At 45.0% G+C, this 15,097-nt stretch overlaps 1 protein-coding gene across 1 annotated transcript in view; it reads left to right on the plus strand.

Annotated features, from left to right (window-relative positions):
* Nucleotides 1-15,097, plus strand: part of CACNA1B (calcium voltage-gated channel subunit alpha1 B) — a 257,782-nt gene that overhangs the window by 62,641 nt on the left and 180,044 nt on the right. The window contains exons 4-7 of the mRNA XM_036750823.1: nt 9,421-9,512; nt 10,724-10,876; nt 11,751-11,756; nt 13,025-13,209. Of these exons, the coding sequence (XP_036606718.1) occupies nt 9,421-9,512; nt 10,724-10,876; nt 11,751-11,756; nt 13,025-13,209 (436 nt within the window). The remainder of the gene's footprint in view (nt 1-9,420; nt 9,513-10,723; nt 10,877-11,750; nt 11,757-13,024; nt 13,210-15,097) is intronic.

Below are 15,097 nucleotides of genomic sequence, written 5' to 3' on the forward strand. Positions count from 1 at the left end.
TCCCATCCTTTGGAATAGGGATTTTAATAATTTCATTCCCTACTCTGGGACATAAGATGCCCTGTCATTTATCCCACATTTCTACCTTTGGGCGTGAATATGTTAGAATGTTGGAATATATCCTCTGTATTTCAGGCTCTCCACAGATTATGACATTTTGGGGGAAAGGATTTAGCTAATGTGTATAGAACAGTAAATGACCATAGCTCTCTAATCAAGGTACCTTGGGGATGTGAATATGGTTGTGTGTGTGTGTGTGTGTGTGTGTGTGTGTGTGTGTGTGTGTGTAAGCATAAGGTGTGAGTAGCCATGTCTCGGGGCTGTGTTCAGTGAACAACCATATTAGAACTGGATGCTCATTTGGTAACATTTTAAGCAATTGTTATGTGGGGAGCTCTGTCCTAAGAAGTATTTGAGTGTATGTGTGTGTGTGTGTGTGTGTGTGTGTGTGTGTGGTGGGGAGACACAAAGATAAATGAAATATAACTTATGTCCAGTAGCTTGCTACTGTGTATGTAAACACAGATCGTATAAACACTCTATCTTTTAGAAAGCTATTCTACCTGGATTTAAGTGTGGAATCTGTTTCAGGAAATACTATGGGCACCTGAAAATGGAAAACTATTCAGTTTTATACAGCGTGTGCCGGCTGTCCCCCATGCCTGGAATGCACTCCTGCTTCCTTTACCTGGGGTCTCAGAGAATCCCTTGTTTCCCCCAAAACTCTGTTCAAGCAATGAAGCCTTTCCAGATCCTCCTGAATCCTCCCCTCCTGCCTCCCCAGCTGCTAAGCCCTTTCTCACCCCCATCAGTTTATCTTGTATTTATTCTGAATATGCTTACTTATGTATATCTTGTCTCCCACAATAGACTGAGCTTGGAAGTCAGGTAACATTTTTTGGTTTTTTGTATCCCTGATGTCAAGCACAGTAGGCCCCTAATAAATGCTTGTTGGTTGATTGATTAAATACAGTATTCTTTGGTTACAAGGCCAGTGTCATGTGTGAATCAATACAGTCCTGTGTATGTAAAGATGATAGAGTAGGAGTAAGCCTTGTACTCTGCACATGAGTAAGCATGGTGTAGTGAATAGAGTCGGTCAGTAATTTAGTCAACAAGCATTAATTAAGGCCTTACTATCTTCGGGGCACTGTGTTAAGCACTGAGCAGATAAGCAAAGGCAAAAACATGGTCCCTGCCCTCAGGGAGCTCCTATTTGAATGGAGGAAACACCTCACAAATTACATGATATATACAGTATAAGTGGAAGGTTTTTGTTTTTGTTCATCCTTTGTTCTTGGCATAGCAAGTGGAAGGTAAAATCTGAGGGAAGACGCTGAGTGGGGTGAGGTGGGCAGGCAGGTTGGGGAAGGCCTGCTATAGGACATGACATCTGAACTGAGTCTTTCAGGAAGCCAAGTGGAGGGGTTGAGGGGGGAGAGGATTCCAGACCTGGGGCATAGCCAGTGAAAAGAAACAGAATCAGAAAACAGAAGAGCAAATGGGCCAATTTAACTGGATTTTAGGGTACATGGAGGGGACTATATTCTATGAAGATTGTAGGAGAAGTAGTTTGGGAAGGGATTTAAATGCCAAACAAAGCATTTTATATCTGATCCTGGGGGTAATAAGGGGCCATTGGAGTTGATTGAGTGGGGGAGGGACAGGGTCAGAACTGGGCTCTGAGAAAATAACCGTGGCAGCTGAGTGGAGGAGGGACTGGAGAGATGTGAAGTAAGGAGACCAAGCAGAAGGCTTTTGAGCTAGTCCAGATGTGAGGTGATGAGAGCCCGCCCCAGGGTGCAAGCAGTGTCAGAGGAGAGAAGGAATTGTATTGGAGAGATGCTGTGAAGGCAGAAGCGGAGAGAGAGACTTGGCAACAAACTGGATATGTGGAGTGATCCTACGTGATTGAGAAGACGGTGGTGGCCAGGCAATAAAAAGGAAGTTTGGAAGAGGGGAGGGGAGATAATGGGTTCTGTTTTAGCCTTATTGAATTTCAGATGTTTATGGGACATCCAATTTGAGATGTCCTAAAGGCAGGCGATAAGACAAGACTGGAGCTCCAGAAAGAGGTTAGGGCTAGCTGTTATACAGTTGTGGAAATCAACTGAATAGAGATGGTATTTGAACTCATGGAGTATGACATGATCACCCAGCAAGAAAGTAGAGAGGGAGAAAAGAGCACCCAGGATAAACCCTTGGGGGATACACTATGGTTGGTGAGAGTGACGAGGCTGAAGATCCAGCCAAGGAGACCGAATGAGCTCTGGACTCACGGTGAGGAAGACCTGGATTTGAATTCTACATCCAATACTCACTAGCTGTGTGACTCTCTACAAGTCACTGAACTCTGCAGCCTCAGCTTCCGTATATGTAAAATGGGAAAGTAATACCCAGAGTACTGACCTGTAGTTTATCGTGAAGGTCAAATGAGATAATGTGTGTAAAGCATTCGTTGTTATCTAAGAGTGAGCCTGACCCTCTGAATATAGGATTGTAGCACTCTGTCAGCAGTACCCCACCATATGGGGCAGTAGGTACTGCCATATAGTACAAAGATGTTGGTAACCAAAAATGGGCTCCTTAGCACTTAGTTCCCTTGAATAGTTTGGCTTTTTCCCCTGAACTAACTGAATGCTGTTTGTATGTTGGATTGGAGTAAGCTTGTTGGCCCCTTCACCTTGCTTCCCTTGCTTAAGCAGATTGAAAGAACCTGTGCTTTCCCGGTGTCCCGGCAGCCTCCTGGGTGCTGGCTGTGGTGGGGATCTTATACCCCCACAGAAGCTGCTAGCTGGATTGTTAATACAAAAGAGCACCAAGCCTGAAGTCAGGAAAACTTGTCTTCCTGAGTTCATATCTGGCCTTGGACACCTACTAGCTGTGTGACCCTGGGCAAGTCACTTAACCCTGTTTTGCCTTAGTTTCCTCATCTGTAAAATGACCTGGAGAAGGAAATGGCAAACCACTCCAGTATCTCTGCCAAGAAAACCCCCAATGGTGTCACAAAGAGTCAGACATGACTGAACAACAACATCTCCCTATATGACACAGTCCAGATCCAAAAGGATCTTGACAAGTTAGGGCATTGGGCAGACCCTGGTGAAATGTAATTCAGTAGGGATGAATGTAAAGTCTTAGCCTTGGCCACAAATATTAGCTTCCCACATAAAAGATGGGATAGGTATGGCTAGACAGCAAAAGACTTGAGCGAACAAGATACTGTGGTAAACAACAAAAGCCAATGCAAACAGACTGTATCAAGAGGAGCAAAGCTTCCAGGAAAAGGGAGAGGATAGTCCCACTGTCCTTTGCCCTCATCATTCCAATCTGGAATATTGTGTTCAGTTTTGTATGCTATGTTAAACCATAAAGGATGTTGGTAAGTTGGCGAATGTCCAGAGAAGGGTAACCAGAGAAGACAATCAAGGCAATGTCACGTGAGGAGGTTGCTTCTGATGATGGGATTGATCCTATCTGCCTGAAGAAGAGAAATCTCAAGATGTGTGTATGGGAGAAGATAGCAGTGTCTAATTACTTGTTGAGCTTATGATGTGGGAGAGAGATTATTAGACTTGTTCAATGTGGCCCCAGAGGGCAGGACCAGGAACAGTCAGCAGAGGCTACAAAAAGAGAAATTCAAACTGTTTATCAGGAAATGTTTTCTAGAATGAGAACTGTCCCAAAGTAGAACAGGCTGCTTTGGAGGAGATGGTGGATTCGATGTCCTTGGAGGTCTTCAAGCAGAGCCTGAATGACCATTTGCTGGGTATGTTATAGAGGAGATTTCTTTTGTGTTTGGGTCCTGACAGCTCCTGAAGGACTTCCTAACTCTCATATTCTATGATTCTATATTTGTATATTCTGTAGGTGTAAGCCATACTTTGCTTAGGAGAAGACTCAGTATACTGCATATGTAAAATACTCTATACATTTAAATATGACACTCAGCACTGAAGCACAGTATCTAATCACATCAGTTACATTGGTTTGAAGGCACTGAAGCCTTTGGTGAATGGTGTACTATGTTGGACGGTTGAGAAGGAAACAATCTTTTGGAGAGTGATATTCGATTCAATAAACATTTGTTAAGTACAGCCCCTGTGCGTGGTCCTAGATAAGCAATGATGAAAAAAGACAGAGTACCTGTCTTCTGGAAATGAATAATAACTGGTTGGGGGATGGGAGGAGGAGGGAGGGGATGGGGAGGAAAGGTACACATATAAACATAACAGAGAACAGAATGTGAATGAGGGCAAAGCAGCAGTGGTTCAGATAGAGCCCTTTGCGAAATTTGAGGAAGGAAAGTTCTCACTCAGTTGGGGGTTGGGAGATCAGGGAGAGTTTCACAGAGAAGGGTGGCCTCCAAGTGGTACTTTTAAGGGAGAGAAAAAGAAGTGAGGAGAGAATATGCTCCAGGTCTAAATGCAGAGGCCTGTGAAAGGGTAGGATGAATTTAGGGATCAGTTGGCAGTCCCATTTGGCTAAAGTCAATCAATTAATCAACCAGTCAGTCCAGCAGCAAGCACCTACTATGTGCTAGATACTGAGTGTACAGAGACAAAAATGAAACAAATCCTGCCCTCAAAAATCTTACATGCTATCAGAGAAGAGAACTTGTACACACTATGTATATGTATGCACACGTGTGTGTGTATATATGTGTGCATATGCATGAGTGTATAAATACGCATAGGTATGTGCAGAATAAAAGATTATGGGCTAGGGATACCAGTAGCTGGAACAAGGATCAGAAAAGCCTTCATGTAGTAAAGTAACCTTTTTTGTATCATGGACCCTTTTGGGAGTCTGGTGAGAACTATAGACCCTTTCTTAGAATAATGTTTTTAAATGCATAAAATAAAATACATAGGATTACCAAGGAAACTAATTATGTTGAAATACAGTTAACAAAATATGAAAAAATAAAGCCAGGCACACAAACAGAAGGATAAGAACCCCTGGAAGTGACTATTGCACTCAGTCTTGAAAGAAGCTAAGTCAAAAGAAACTAAAAGATAGGGGGAAGGAAGGAAGGCATTCAAGGACTAGGGGACAGCCTATGTAAGAAAATGGGGACAAGAAATGGAGTGTCATTTGTGAAGATTAGTAAGGCTTGTTTGGTAGGACTCTAGAATGGGTAAAGGGGAGTAATGTTCAATAAGGCTGGACAGGAAGGTTGGGGCCATGTTGAGAAGGGCCTAAGAAGCCAAAGAGTAGATTTTTATTTGAACCTAGAGGTAATAGGATCTACTGGAGTTTATTGAGTAGGGAGGGATATGAGCAGACACTTTGGCAACTGAATGGAGGATAGATGGGTGAGAGGAGAAACCTGAGATCAATTAGGAAGCTATTTTAACAGTTTGGGTAAAAATGAGTTGAGGATCTGAAACTGAGCATTGGCTATGTGAGGGAAAAGGAGGGGACTGATACTAGCAGTGATGAGGAAGCAGTAATGACAAGATTTGGCATCTGGTTTGATGTGGGGTGAGACAGAGTAGAAGCAAGGCTGATGGGGAGCTTGTGACCCTGGGCGATGGGAAGGTTAGTGGTAGCTTTGACAGAAGTGGGGAAGTTCAGAAGAGGAGTGAGTTTGGGGGGAAAGAGAGTAAGTTCTGTTTTAGACATTTAGAGTTTAAAATCAGTCAACAAGTATTTATAAAGCAATTACTCTGTGCCAGGCACTGTACTTACAGGACAGCCATCCAGTTCAAAATGACCCAGAGGCAGCTGGTGATAAAAGAATGGAGCTCATGAGAAAGACTAAGGCTAGAACGCATGGCGAGAGATTGTGGAGGGCCTTGAATGCCAGGCCAAGCAGTTTGTATTTAATCCTAAAAGCAATCCTGGAAGCAGTAAAGGGGTTTTGAGCACGGGAGTGGCATGATCAGACCTGTGCCTTAGGAATAGGACAGATAGAAGAGGGGACAGACTGGGGAACCAGAGAACAATGAGGAGACAATTCTAAAAGTTTGGGCTATTGATGATGAGGAGCCAAACTGGGATAAGGGATGGGGGAGTGGAGAGGAAGAGAGACGGATATGGTTCTTTCGTCATTAGTTCCTCCCTCAGTCTTTATTTAACTCCGACATGAATTCTTTCTTTCCAGGCAGCCTTCCTTAGACACACTGGGCAGGGGAGTGGTAGGGGCCCACCCAAAAGGCAGTCAGTGGTGGAGCTCTGACCTTCATGGGGTCTGCGAATGATAGACTTGGCTGGGAGCAGTGGACAGACGGCACCGGGGAGAACAGCAACCCCTTCCAGCTGGGCAAACCTTCGGGGAAGCTTGCTTTTGGTTCAATCTGCACTTGGAATTGAGCTGCCCACAGAGAGTTATTAAGGCCACAGACCCATTTTCAGGAAAGCACGATTGCCTATTGCGAAGCCCTCTGCCCCTGCGGACCCCTAGCTCCAGTTTATGTATAGGCTGCAGGCCAGATGGACCCAAGCAATGGGCTGATCCCTCTAATATTTGGTGTGGGAGCTTTGACCTGTTTCATTTCTGACCTGGAATGGTTTGCCCCTCCTTAGGCAGCCTGGGGGTTCTTCCCTCCATTCCCATATTGGTGTGGAACTTAAGGTAGACACCTGATCAGCTTAGCCTGTTTCTTAGCTATAGCTCAGAACTGCTGAACTCAAGAGATCTACTGGCCTCAGTCTCCCCAGTAGCAGGGATGAAGTATGTATGCCATCATGTCCAGTTCTATGCCACCATTTCTAACAGAACATTAGTGTTGGAGGAGACCTCGGAGATAATAACCTCTAGACCTCTAATCCAAGACCCTCATTTTACAGAGAGAGACTGAGGCCCAGAGGGGAAAAGTGACTTGGCCCAGGTAACAATGAGTCAGTGAAAGGGCCAGATGGTTCTTTTTGGCTGGTTGGTTCTCTGCCTCTGCCCTGCTGTCTTCTTCCTCATCCTGAACACATAGTGCTGATAACAGGACGGTGGTTTAGCCCTGGGGCAGCTGAGTCTGAGCCTGTGTGTTTTCTTGGGTGCTCTGACATCTCAACTATGGTGACTGGGGTCAGGAGGTCATTTTGTGGGTCTGGCTTTGAGGTCAGTCTGGCTGGGTTGAATGAAAGACATTCAACAACTAAACAACATTTAATTCAGCACCTCCTTAGGTTTAGACTCTGCTCAGCTCTGGAGGAGAGTAAACAAGATCAGAGTTTGCTGTCTAGGAAGCCAGAGCTCAGGGGTAAGGGCTCAGCCAGGCCTAGAGGACTGAATAGGGCAATTTTGCTTAGTAGTCTTCCCCTGAGGCTAGGAGAGTCTTGGAGGAAACTAATTAGAAGCCAGCCATGTCTCCCTCTTTGGAGCAGACAGGTGTGGGGTGTGTAGTGTAGACATGTTACTGAGATGGGTGGGAGCTTTGTAGTTGTGAATCCCTGTAGTTGTCTCCCTAGCCTTAGATCAATAATAATGTACCTGAGGAAACTAAGGCCCAGTGACATACAAGTAATGGTGAGCTTTTCCTGTGGAGCCATTCCTACACCCTAAACCGAAGCTGGGGATCAGGGGGGTATTAAGCTATGAATCAGGCAGTCAGTAAATTTTTGTTAAGCACCTCTTGTGTAGCAATGTATTCTTTTGTTGCACTGGTCACTCTGGGGCTAGCAATCAGGCCACATAGACCTAGGCCTTGGTGTTTAGCTCGACCTTCTTTCTGCCTGTGCTGGTGGCTTCTCCCTTAGCCTTACTGTTCTTCCAGCTTTCTGTCTGTAAGATGGAGGCTGCAATGTTCGTTTTCTATCAGAAGTTGAATAAGACAGGACAAGTTTACCATGGTGACTTTTTGGTATCTAGAGGTGTTAGAGGGCAGAGGTCCTCCAAAAGTGGAAGGATTTTCTTCCCTGCCCCTTGGGGCCAAGTTGCTATGGGTTCAGTAAAGGGTACCCAACTGGTACTGTAATGTTTTCCCACAATGGAACATGAGCCCAAGAGACAAGACAACTTGAGGAATGGGGCAGAGTTATTAGACTCATGGAATGTTAATTTTTTGGTTAATTATATTCTGAGTGAATAGTGTAACTGTTGACATCCCCTGTGGATTCCTAGCTTTCACAGAATAAGAATCTATGATTCTGCAGTGTGAAGAGGCATGACTCCACAAGGAGGTGAGGACATGTACCGCCTGCCCTTCTTTGTAGACCCGGGAGTCTCCAGATGTGGAATGTTGCATATCCTATCAGACATAGTCGATCTATTGGTTGGCTTTACTGACCAGCTTCCCCCTCTCCCAACCCTTCTTTTCTTTGTATTTTGCTGTTGCAAGTGATAGTTTGCTCAATGGGGAGGGGGGAATGATATATCCCAAAATGAAGGTGATATAGAAAACAATACATGTCAATAAAAATAAGATTTTTAAAAAAGATCCTATGATGCCGAACCACAGAACCAGAGAAAGATTTTTCCTATGCATTGTAGGACCTTTGCTGTTATCAGGAGCCAGAGCATTCAATGGGCAGGGCTATGTGGGGAGATTTGCTTGGTTCAGACCCCAGTACCCACATGTCTGGATCATTCTCTGCTTCCTGACTCACTCTGTCACATGAGAGCCTGAGGCAGACAGTGCAGAATCCATCGAGTTCTAGGAAATGATCGGTTCTGGGTCAGCAGACAGTACTGACCAGAATGGCATATGTCGTCTTTGGCCCCACACGACCCTATTCTCCACTCCTCTCCGAGGTTCTCTAGGGTACAGTCTCCTGGCCCATAGATTTCTGGGACTGGGGAGCAGATGCTGGAGAGGAGTCAGCATGGCTGTGGATGCTGAACTCTTCACCCTGAGCAGGAGGCTGGGGGATGTCAGGCTGTGAGTCAGGCAGTCAGTCAATGTTTATTAAGTAGCAGGCACCATGCTTAGTACTGGGAATATATAGAAAAGCAAAAATCAGTCCCTACTTTCAAGGAACTCACAGTATGAAGGAGTGGGAGGAGTAGGGGGACACAACCATGTACAAATAACAGGTATACAGCACAAATTGGGGGTAATCAACAGAGGGAAGGTACTAGAATGAAGAGGGATTGGGAAGCATAAGTGAGCAAGATTGTGGTCAGCTAGGGAATGTGAGGTGGCAGGGGGAGCTTGGAGAGTGGTCTGGAAATGTGGACCATTCCAATGTAGTAGACTGAAGTTGTGCCCCTTAACTATGGGGGCCCATCTTCCGCCCTGGATGGTGTATTCCTGAGGATAGATCTCCTGCCATATCTCTGTTCTTTTCTCTTAGACCCCAGCTTGGGGAACAGCCTTAACACATCAATCCATCAACACAGAGGAGGAGGCAGACTCTGGTCTTGCCTTCTGGGAACCCAATGTTAGTGGGGAGGGAGAGGGAAGATGATGATCATGTTCCATTTTGTTTCCTTGCTCTGAAAATTGACTTTCCTTTCCTCTCTCTCTGGTTTCCACGCAGGATCCTGGCCACAGCTGGCACTGAGTTTGACCTCCGCACCCTGAGAGCTGTGAGAGTGTTAAGACCATTGAAGTTGGTATCAGGGATTCCAAGTGAGTTAGGCAAAAGTTGTCTTATGACTTCCATGCTGATCTCAGGATGGTCTCCTCTCCTTCCCTCTCTCCCCCATCCCAAGGACCTTCCCCCAGCCCCGATGAGTCTTGTCCAGAGATGGGGACAGGCAGGTTAATTTTGGACGTTTTCTCCAAACCTTGAAGACTATTTCTTAATGACTAGATCCCAGAGCTGATGTTACTGGTGAAATAGAAGGGCTTCCATTTCAGAATCTGTAAATGTAACTTGGGAATAATCACGATGGTAAGAAGAGGCATTTATAAAGCCTTTTAAAGTTTGCAAAGAACTTTACATATATTCTCATTTAAGCCTCACAAAAGCCCTGGGAAACAGGCAGTACAGGTATTATTATTCCATTTTTCAGATAAAGAAACAGAGGTTCGAGGAAATCAAGGAACTTATCCATAGCTAACAAATGTCAGAAGTGGGATTTGAACCCAGATCTTCCTAATTTCAAGTCCATCATTCTATCACTTCACTCTAATGCCTCTTTTTAGCACGGGGAGGAAACGCTGATGGTGGTGGTGACGATGATGACGATGACCACGACAATAATAATACACAGGGGATAAAGTGCTACATCCAGAGTCAGAAAGACCTAAGTTCAAATCCGGCCTCAGACACTGACTAGTTGTCTAATCCTTGACAAATTGCTTGACCTTTGTCTGCCTCAGTTTAGAAGCTCTGTGTGTGTATATATATATATATATATATATATATGTATATATATATATACATATATATATATACAAAACAGCTATGTGCATGCTGACTATTATTACTATCCATGACAATACTATCCATTGTTATCCATATCACTCTCAATTGCTATGAATATCAATAATATGAAAAGCTAGCATTTATAGAGCACTTTAAGATTTTAAAATACTTTATAAATGTCTCATTATAACAATGTTGGGAAGCAGGTTATTTATTAATTATTATTATCCCCATTTTATAGATGAGGAAACTGAGTCTGAGAAGCTAAGTGACTTGCCTAGGGTCATACAGCTAATAAGTGTGCGATGCCGGATTTAAACTCAGGACTTCTTGACTCAAGGTCCAACCCACTAGCCACGTTACCATCGAGCCACGCTGTCATTCATTGTCCTCTTGCACCTGAGGAAGGGGGTGCCTGGGTTGTTGGAGGCTGCTCTGATCTAGGCTAATGCCTCTTCTTTTTCCCCAGGCCTCCAGGTTGTGCTAAAGTCCATCATGAAAGCCATGGTGCCCCTGCTGCAGATTGGCCTCCTGCTCTTCTTTGCCATAGTCATGTTTGCCATCATTGGACTTGAGTTTTACATGGGCAAGTTCCACAAAGCCTGCTTCCCCAATAACACAGGTGAGGGGCCAAAAGTCAGGAGCCACACCCACATTTTTGCAGCTCTAGATCTGTCCCAGCTGGTTGAAGGTGAAGGGCCAGAATGTGCTTCAGTGGCTGGTTGTGGACATGCTGTTTATATTTGATTTGTTTTTTGAGACTTGGCCTCCCTGTCTCACCCAGGATGGACATGCAGTGACCTCTTTGAGAGCAGGGAGAGCTTTGAGTGCACTTGTCTCTAACACAGGCCTCCTTAGGCAGCCTGGTGGCTGGTCCCCTGTTCCTGGGGGCTCACCATATTGGTGCCAGACTTAGTGAGGTCTCCTGATCACCTGCTGTAGTTCAAAACTCCCCAACTCAAGCAATCCACCAACCTCAGCCTCCTCAATAACAAAGATCACAGACTTCACCACTCCTACCACATCCTATGATGCTTGTGTTAACATCTGAAAAGGCCTTTGGTCTTAGGATTTTTAGAGTTGGAAAGGACCTCAGAGATGGAAGGTTCCACCACTGGCCATCCTTTTCTCTGTGTCTGGACTACTGCCTCTGACCAGCCCCTTAGGAATGTCAATGATTGTGCTGACCCCTGCCCCAAAGGCCTTTACTGAGAGGATGGAGACGCTACAGGTCCTAGGTTCCCCCCAGCCTGGGACATGGCCTCTATAGAGCATTGACTGATGAGGCCCAGAGAGCAGAAGTGAGCAATGTAAGGACACAGAGCAAGCAAGTGTAGTGCCAGGATTTAAACTCAGATCTTTTGACTTGAAAGACTCAGCAGCCAGAGAGCGCCAGCATGCTTTCTGGGGAAAAGAACAGGGCTCTGCATGTCCAGGAGTGAGCGTAGTCTAGGGAGCTTCTGTGGGTCAAGTTCAGGGGATACTAGCAAGTCAAGACTCAGGTGACTGATTATAAGGAGAAATATTTCTCCCTGAAACTCAGGTAAGTAGACCTGGGGCCTAGGCAGAAAAAAGACCTTCTTTCTCTAGGGTCCCAAAGGAAGGCAAAAAACATGAACTCAGCACCAGACTGGAGGGTGGTTTAGTTGTCCTAGAAAGAAGAAAGGACATGACTCTGATATTTAGGCCCAAAGAAGGAACCTGTGACTGGGAGGGGTCTGGAAAAGTATTGGGCTTGGGCAGGGGGAGAACCTTTGGCCTCGAGGCCACATGTGGCCCTCCAGGTCCTCAAGTGCAGCCCTTTGACTGAATCCAAACTTCACAGAACAAATCCTTTCATTACCTTTGTGACTGGGCAAATCACTGAATCTCTCTGGGCCTAAGTTTCTTCAGCTGTAAAATGAGGGGAAAGAGAACTGAGTCGAGTGAAACATTTTCTTTTTTTTTCTCGGAACATAACTAATGTGGAAATTTGTTTTGCATGTCTATACACATTTTTATATGTATATCATATATATGTAATGATTTTAATTTTTCTAGCCTTCTCAATGGTGGGGGAGGGGGACAGAGGAGGAAGAAAATTTGGAACTGAAAAAAAGTGAATTTAAAAATAAAAAAATTGAAAACAAGACGTAGGTGATAAACTAATATCAGAGTTTTAAAAATAAAGTACTGATGGCAAACTCTAAAAAAATGAGGGAATTGATCTAGATTGTCTCCGAGGATCCTTCTAGATCTATGAGCCTGTGCTCTTAAGTTCTAGAGCTATGTAAAATGCATATGCAGAGGCCCTGGTGGAAGGGGCTAAAGTTCCCAGGGCTATAGTCTATGGTAGGAGGGCTGAATTCCTCCAAAGGGTAGCAGCAGGACTCTGTCTGGGAGCCTGCTCTTGGGGCTGGCCCCTACCCCATATACATTGCTCCTCCTGGCCCTGGGTCAGTCACTGGGTTCTCAACAGTGGGAAGGGTACCCACAGTTTTACCTGACATCTTGCTTGCCAAAGACTCTATTATCTGGCCATCTCATCATATGTATCTGAACTATTGACTCTCAACAGACCCTATGGGAGGTCAAAGATTGTGCTGGTTCCTGACCCAAAGGCCTTTACCAGGAGAAGCTGCCAGTCCTGGGTTCCTTGCCAGTCTGGGATTTGGATGACTAGGTCTCTAGGCACTGTGGGTGCCCAAGGGCCAGGAAGTGAGTGTCTGGTACAGCTTTTGCTCAGCTTTTGTTTACATTTCTGTTGTCCTCACAGTGGACCCACATATAGATCCTGTAGGAGACTTCCCCTGCGGCACTGATGCCTCAGCCCGACAGTGTGAGAATGGCTACGTTTGCCGAGAATACTGGCGTGGACCCAATTTTGGCATTACCAACTTTGACAACATCCTGTTTGCAATCCTGACTGTGTTCCAATGTATCACGATGGAGGGCTGGACAGATATCCTCTACAATGTAAGTCAGAGCTCTAGCCCTAGGAGCTGGGCTGCAGAAGGGGAGACTGAGGCATTATAAAGCTGATGTAGGTGTGATTCTGCTAGCTCTATTTACAATTCAGTTCTCCATTCCTTCTGTCTCAAAACTGATGATCCCCTAGTGATGGGCCATGGGTGAGGGCCTTCAGACATCATTAGTATTTTCCAGTAGCCTGATGGTACCCACCATAAGGGAAGAGATACTTTATTATGTGGTCTTTCAGCAAAGTCAGTGCTATGACAGGAAGATCATAGACCCTCACTCATCCCCTGCTTCTCCAGCTCAGGGGAAATAGGCTCAATCCATGTGGTCTATGCTGTGATAGGATATCTAAAGACTCTTAGTTTTCCATGATCCCAAGGTCTCGCCTCTGGGAGAAATGGACTTGATTCATTAGCCCTCTACTGTGGGAGGAAGTTAAGTGATGCTCCCGCATCCCTGGTTCCTGAACACCAGCCATCTGGGTGAACAGGAAAGATTCCATTTCAGAACATTTGTCAAATGGTGCCATAATGATTTCCAAGTATAAGCCTATAAGATGATGAATGTTGACAGGATAGATGTGTGTTTCCAGAGAGGTATGAAAAGAATGGAAGCTTATGGAACATTAGATTGAATGTCTTCCCTTCCAACTCTTTAATCAAGAGGGAGGATTCAGGGGCTAACAGAGTCAGAGATTGCCAGGAAGGAATCTAGAAGCCATATGGCCAAACATTTTTGCTTTTCAGATGAGGAAGCCAAGGAAATCATGTACCCAAGGGCACACAACTAGTTAGTGGTAGAGCTTGGTGATGGACCTGGGTCTTCTGACCCCTGGTCTGCTGTTCTTTCTACTCCAGACTTCACAGACTTTCAGTCTTTAAGAGTTAGAAGAGACCTCAATAGCCATCTAGTATAGCACATACCTGACAGGAATCCCAGCCATAACATACCTGGCCAGCCTTTGCTTGAAGAACTCCAAGGAGGGGGAACTCACCTCTTCCTGAGGCAATACACTCCACTTTTATATGGCTCTAATTATTAGGAAACTTTTTGTCTGATGTCAAGCCTAAATGTGTGTTTTATGTAATTCCCACCCATTATTCCCAGTTCTTCCCTCTGGGACCAAACAGAACAAGTACAATCCCTCTTCCATAGGATAGCCTTTCAAATACTTGAATATTTGAACAGAGTATGATGCATTAGGTACCTATTGCCTATAGCATTGGGGACCTGTTGCCTTAGGCATCTGTTGTTTCATTGAGCACTATATGGAGTATTTAGGACAAATGGTTTATCACCTGGGCTGGAAGGGACCTTGGACCATTATTTAACCCAGCAGCCCCATTTTATAGGGGGTGTCATATTAAGGCACACCCCCCTCCAGTCTTTTCTTTTCCAGTTTAAATAACCCAAGTTCCTTGTTCCTTCTTTGGGTCTGTCCCAGAATTGCCTGCTCCTGAGGGTGTGAAGAGGCCCAAAGCAGGAAAAGGGGATGGCCCTGAAAGCCCAGACCTCTTTCATGCTTCGTTCTCTTTAAGTCACACTCCAGAACTGTTGGGACTCTCTCCCTTCACTCTCAGTCCCTTCACTGTCACTCCCTTCACTCTCTCAGGCCTTTCCCAGCTCCTGGCTCTCTGGATTCACCCACATTAAAAATGCTCATTGAGGATGAAAACTCTTCTTTCTTCTGGCTTATCTAAGACAGAGTACACTTTTAAAAAGACTGTCAACTAAAGGAAATAAGTTAAAATAAACAACTTAATAGAAAATTGACAATTGATACAGAGAGCAAGTGATGAGAGGGAGAAGAAATTAGCTTGGCCTGGAAGGCTAACTGAAAGAGTTGAGGCATCAATCTCCGTCAATTGGTCACTCAATGTGGATT

The sequence above is a fragment of the Trichosurus vulpecula genome, chromosome 3 (assembly GCF_011100635.1).
Source record: "Trichosurus vulpecula isolate mTriVul1 chromosome 3, mTriVul1.pri, whole genome shotgun sequence".
NCBI lineage: Eukaryota > Metazoa > Chordata > Mammalia > Diprotodontia > Phalangeridae > Trichosurus > Trichosurus vulpecula.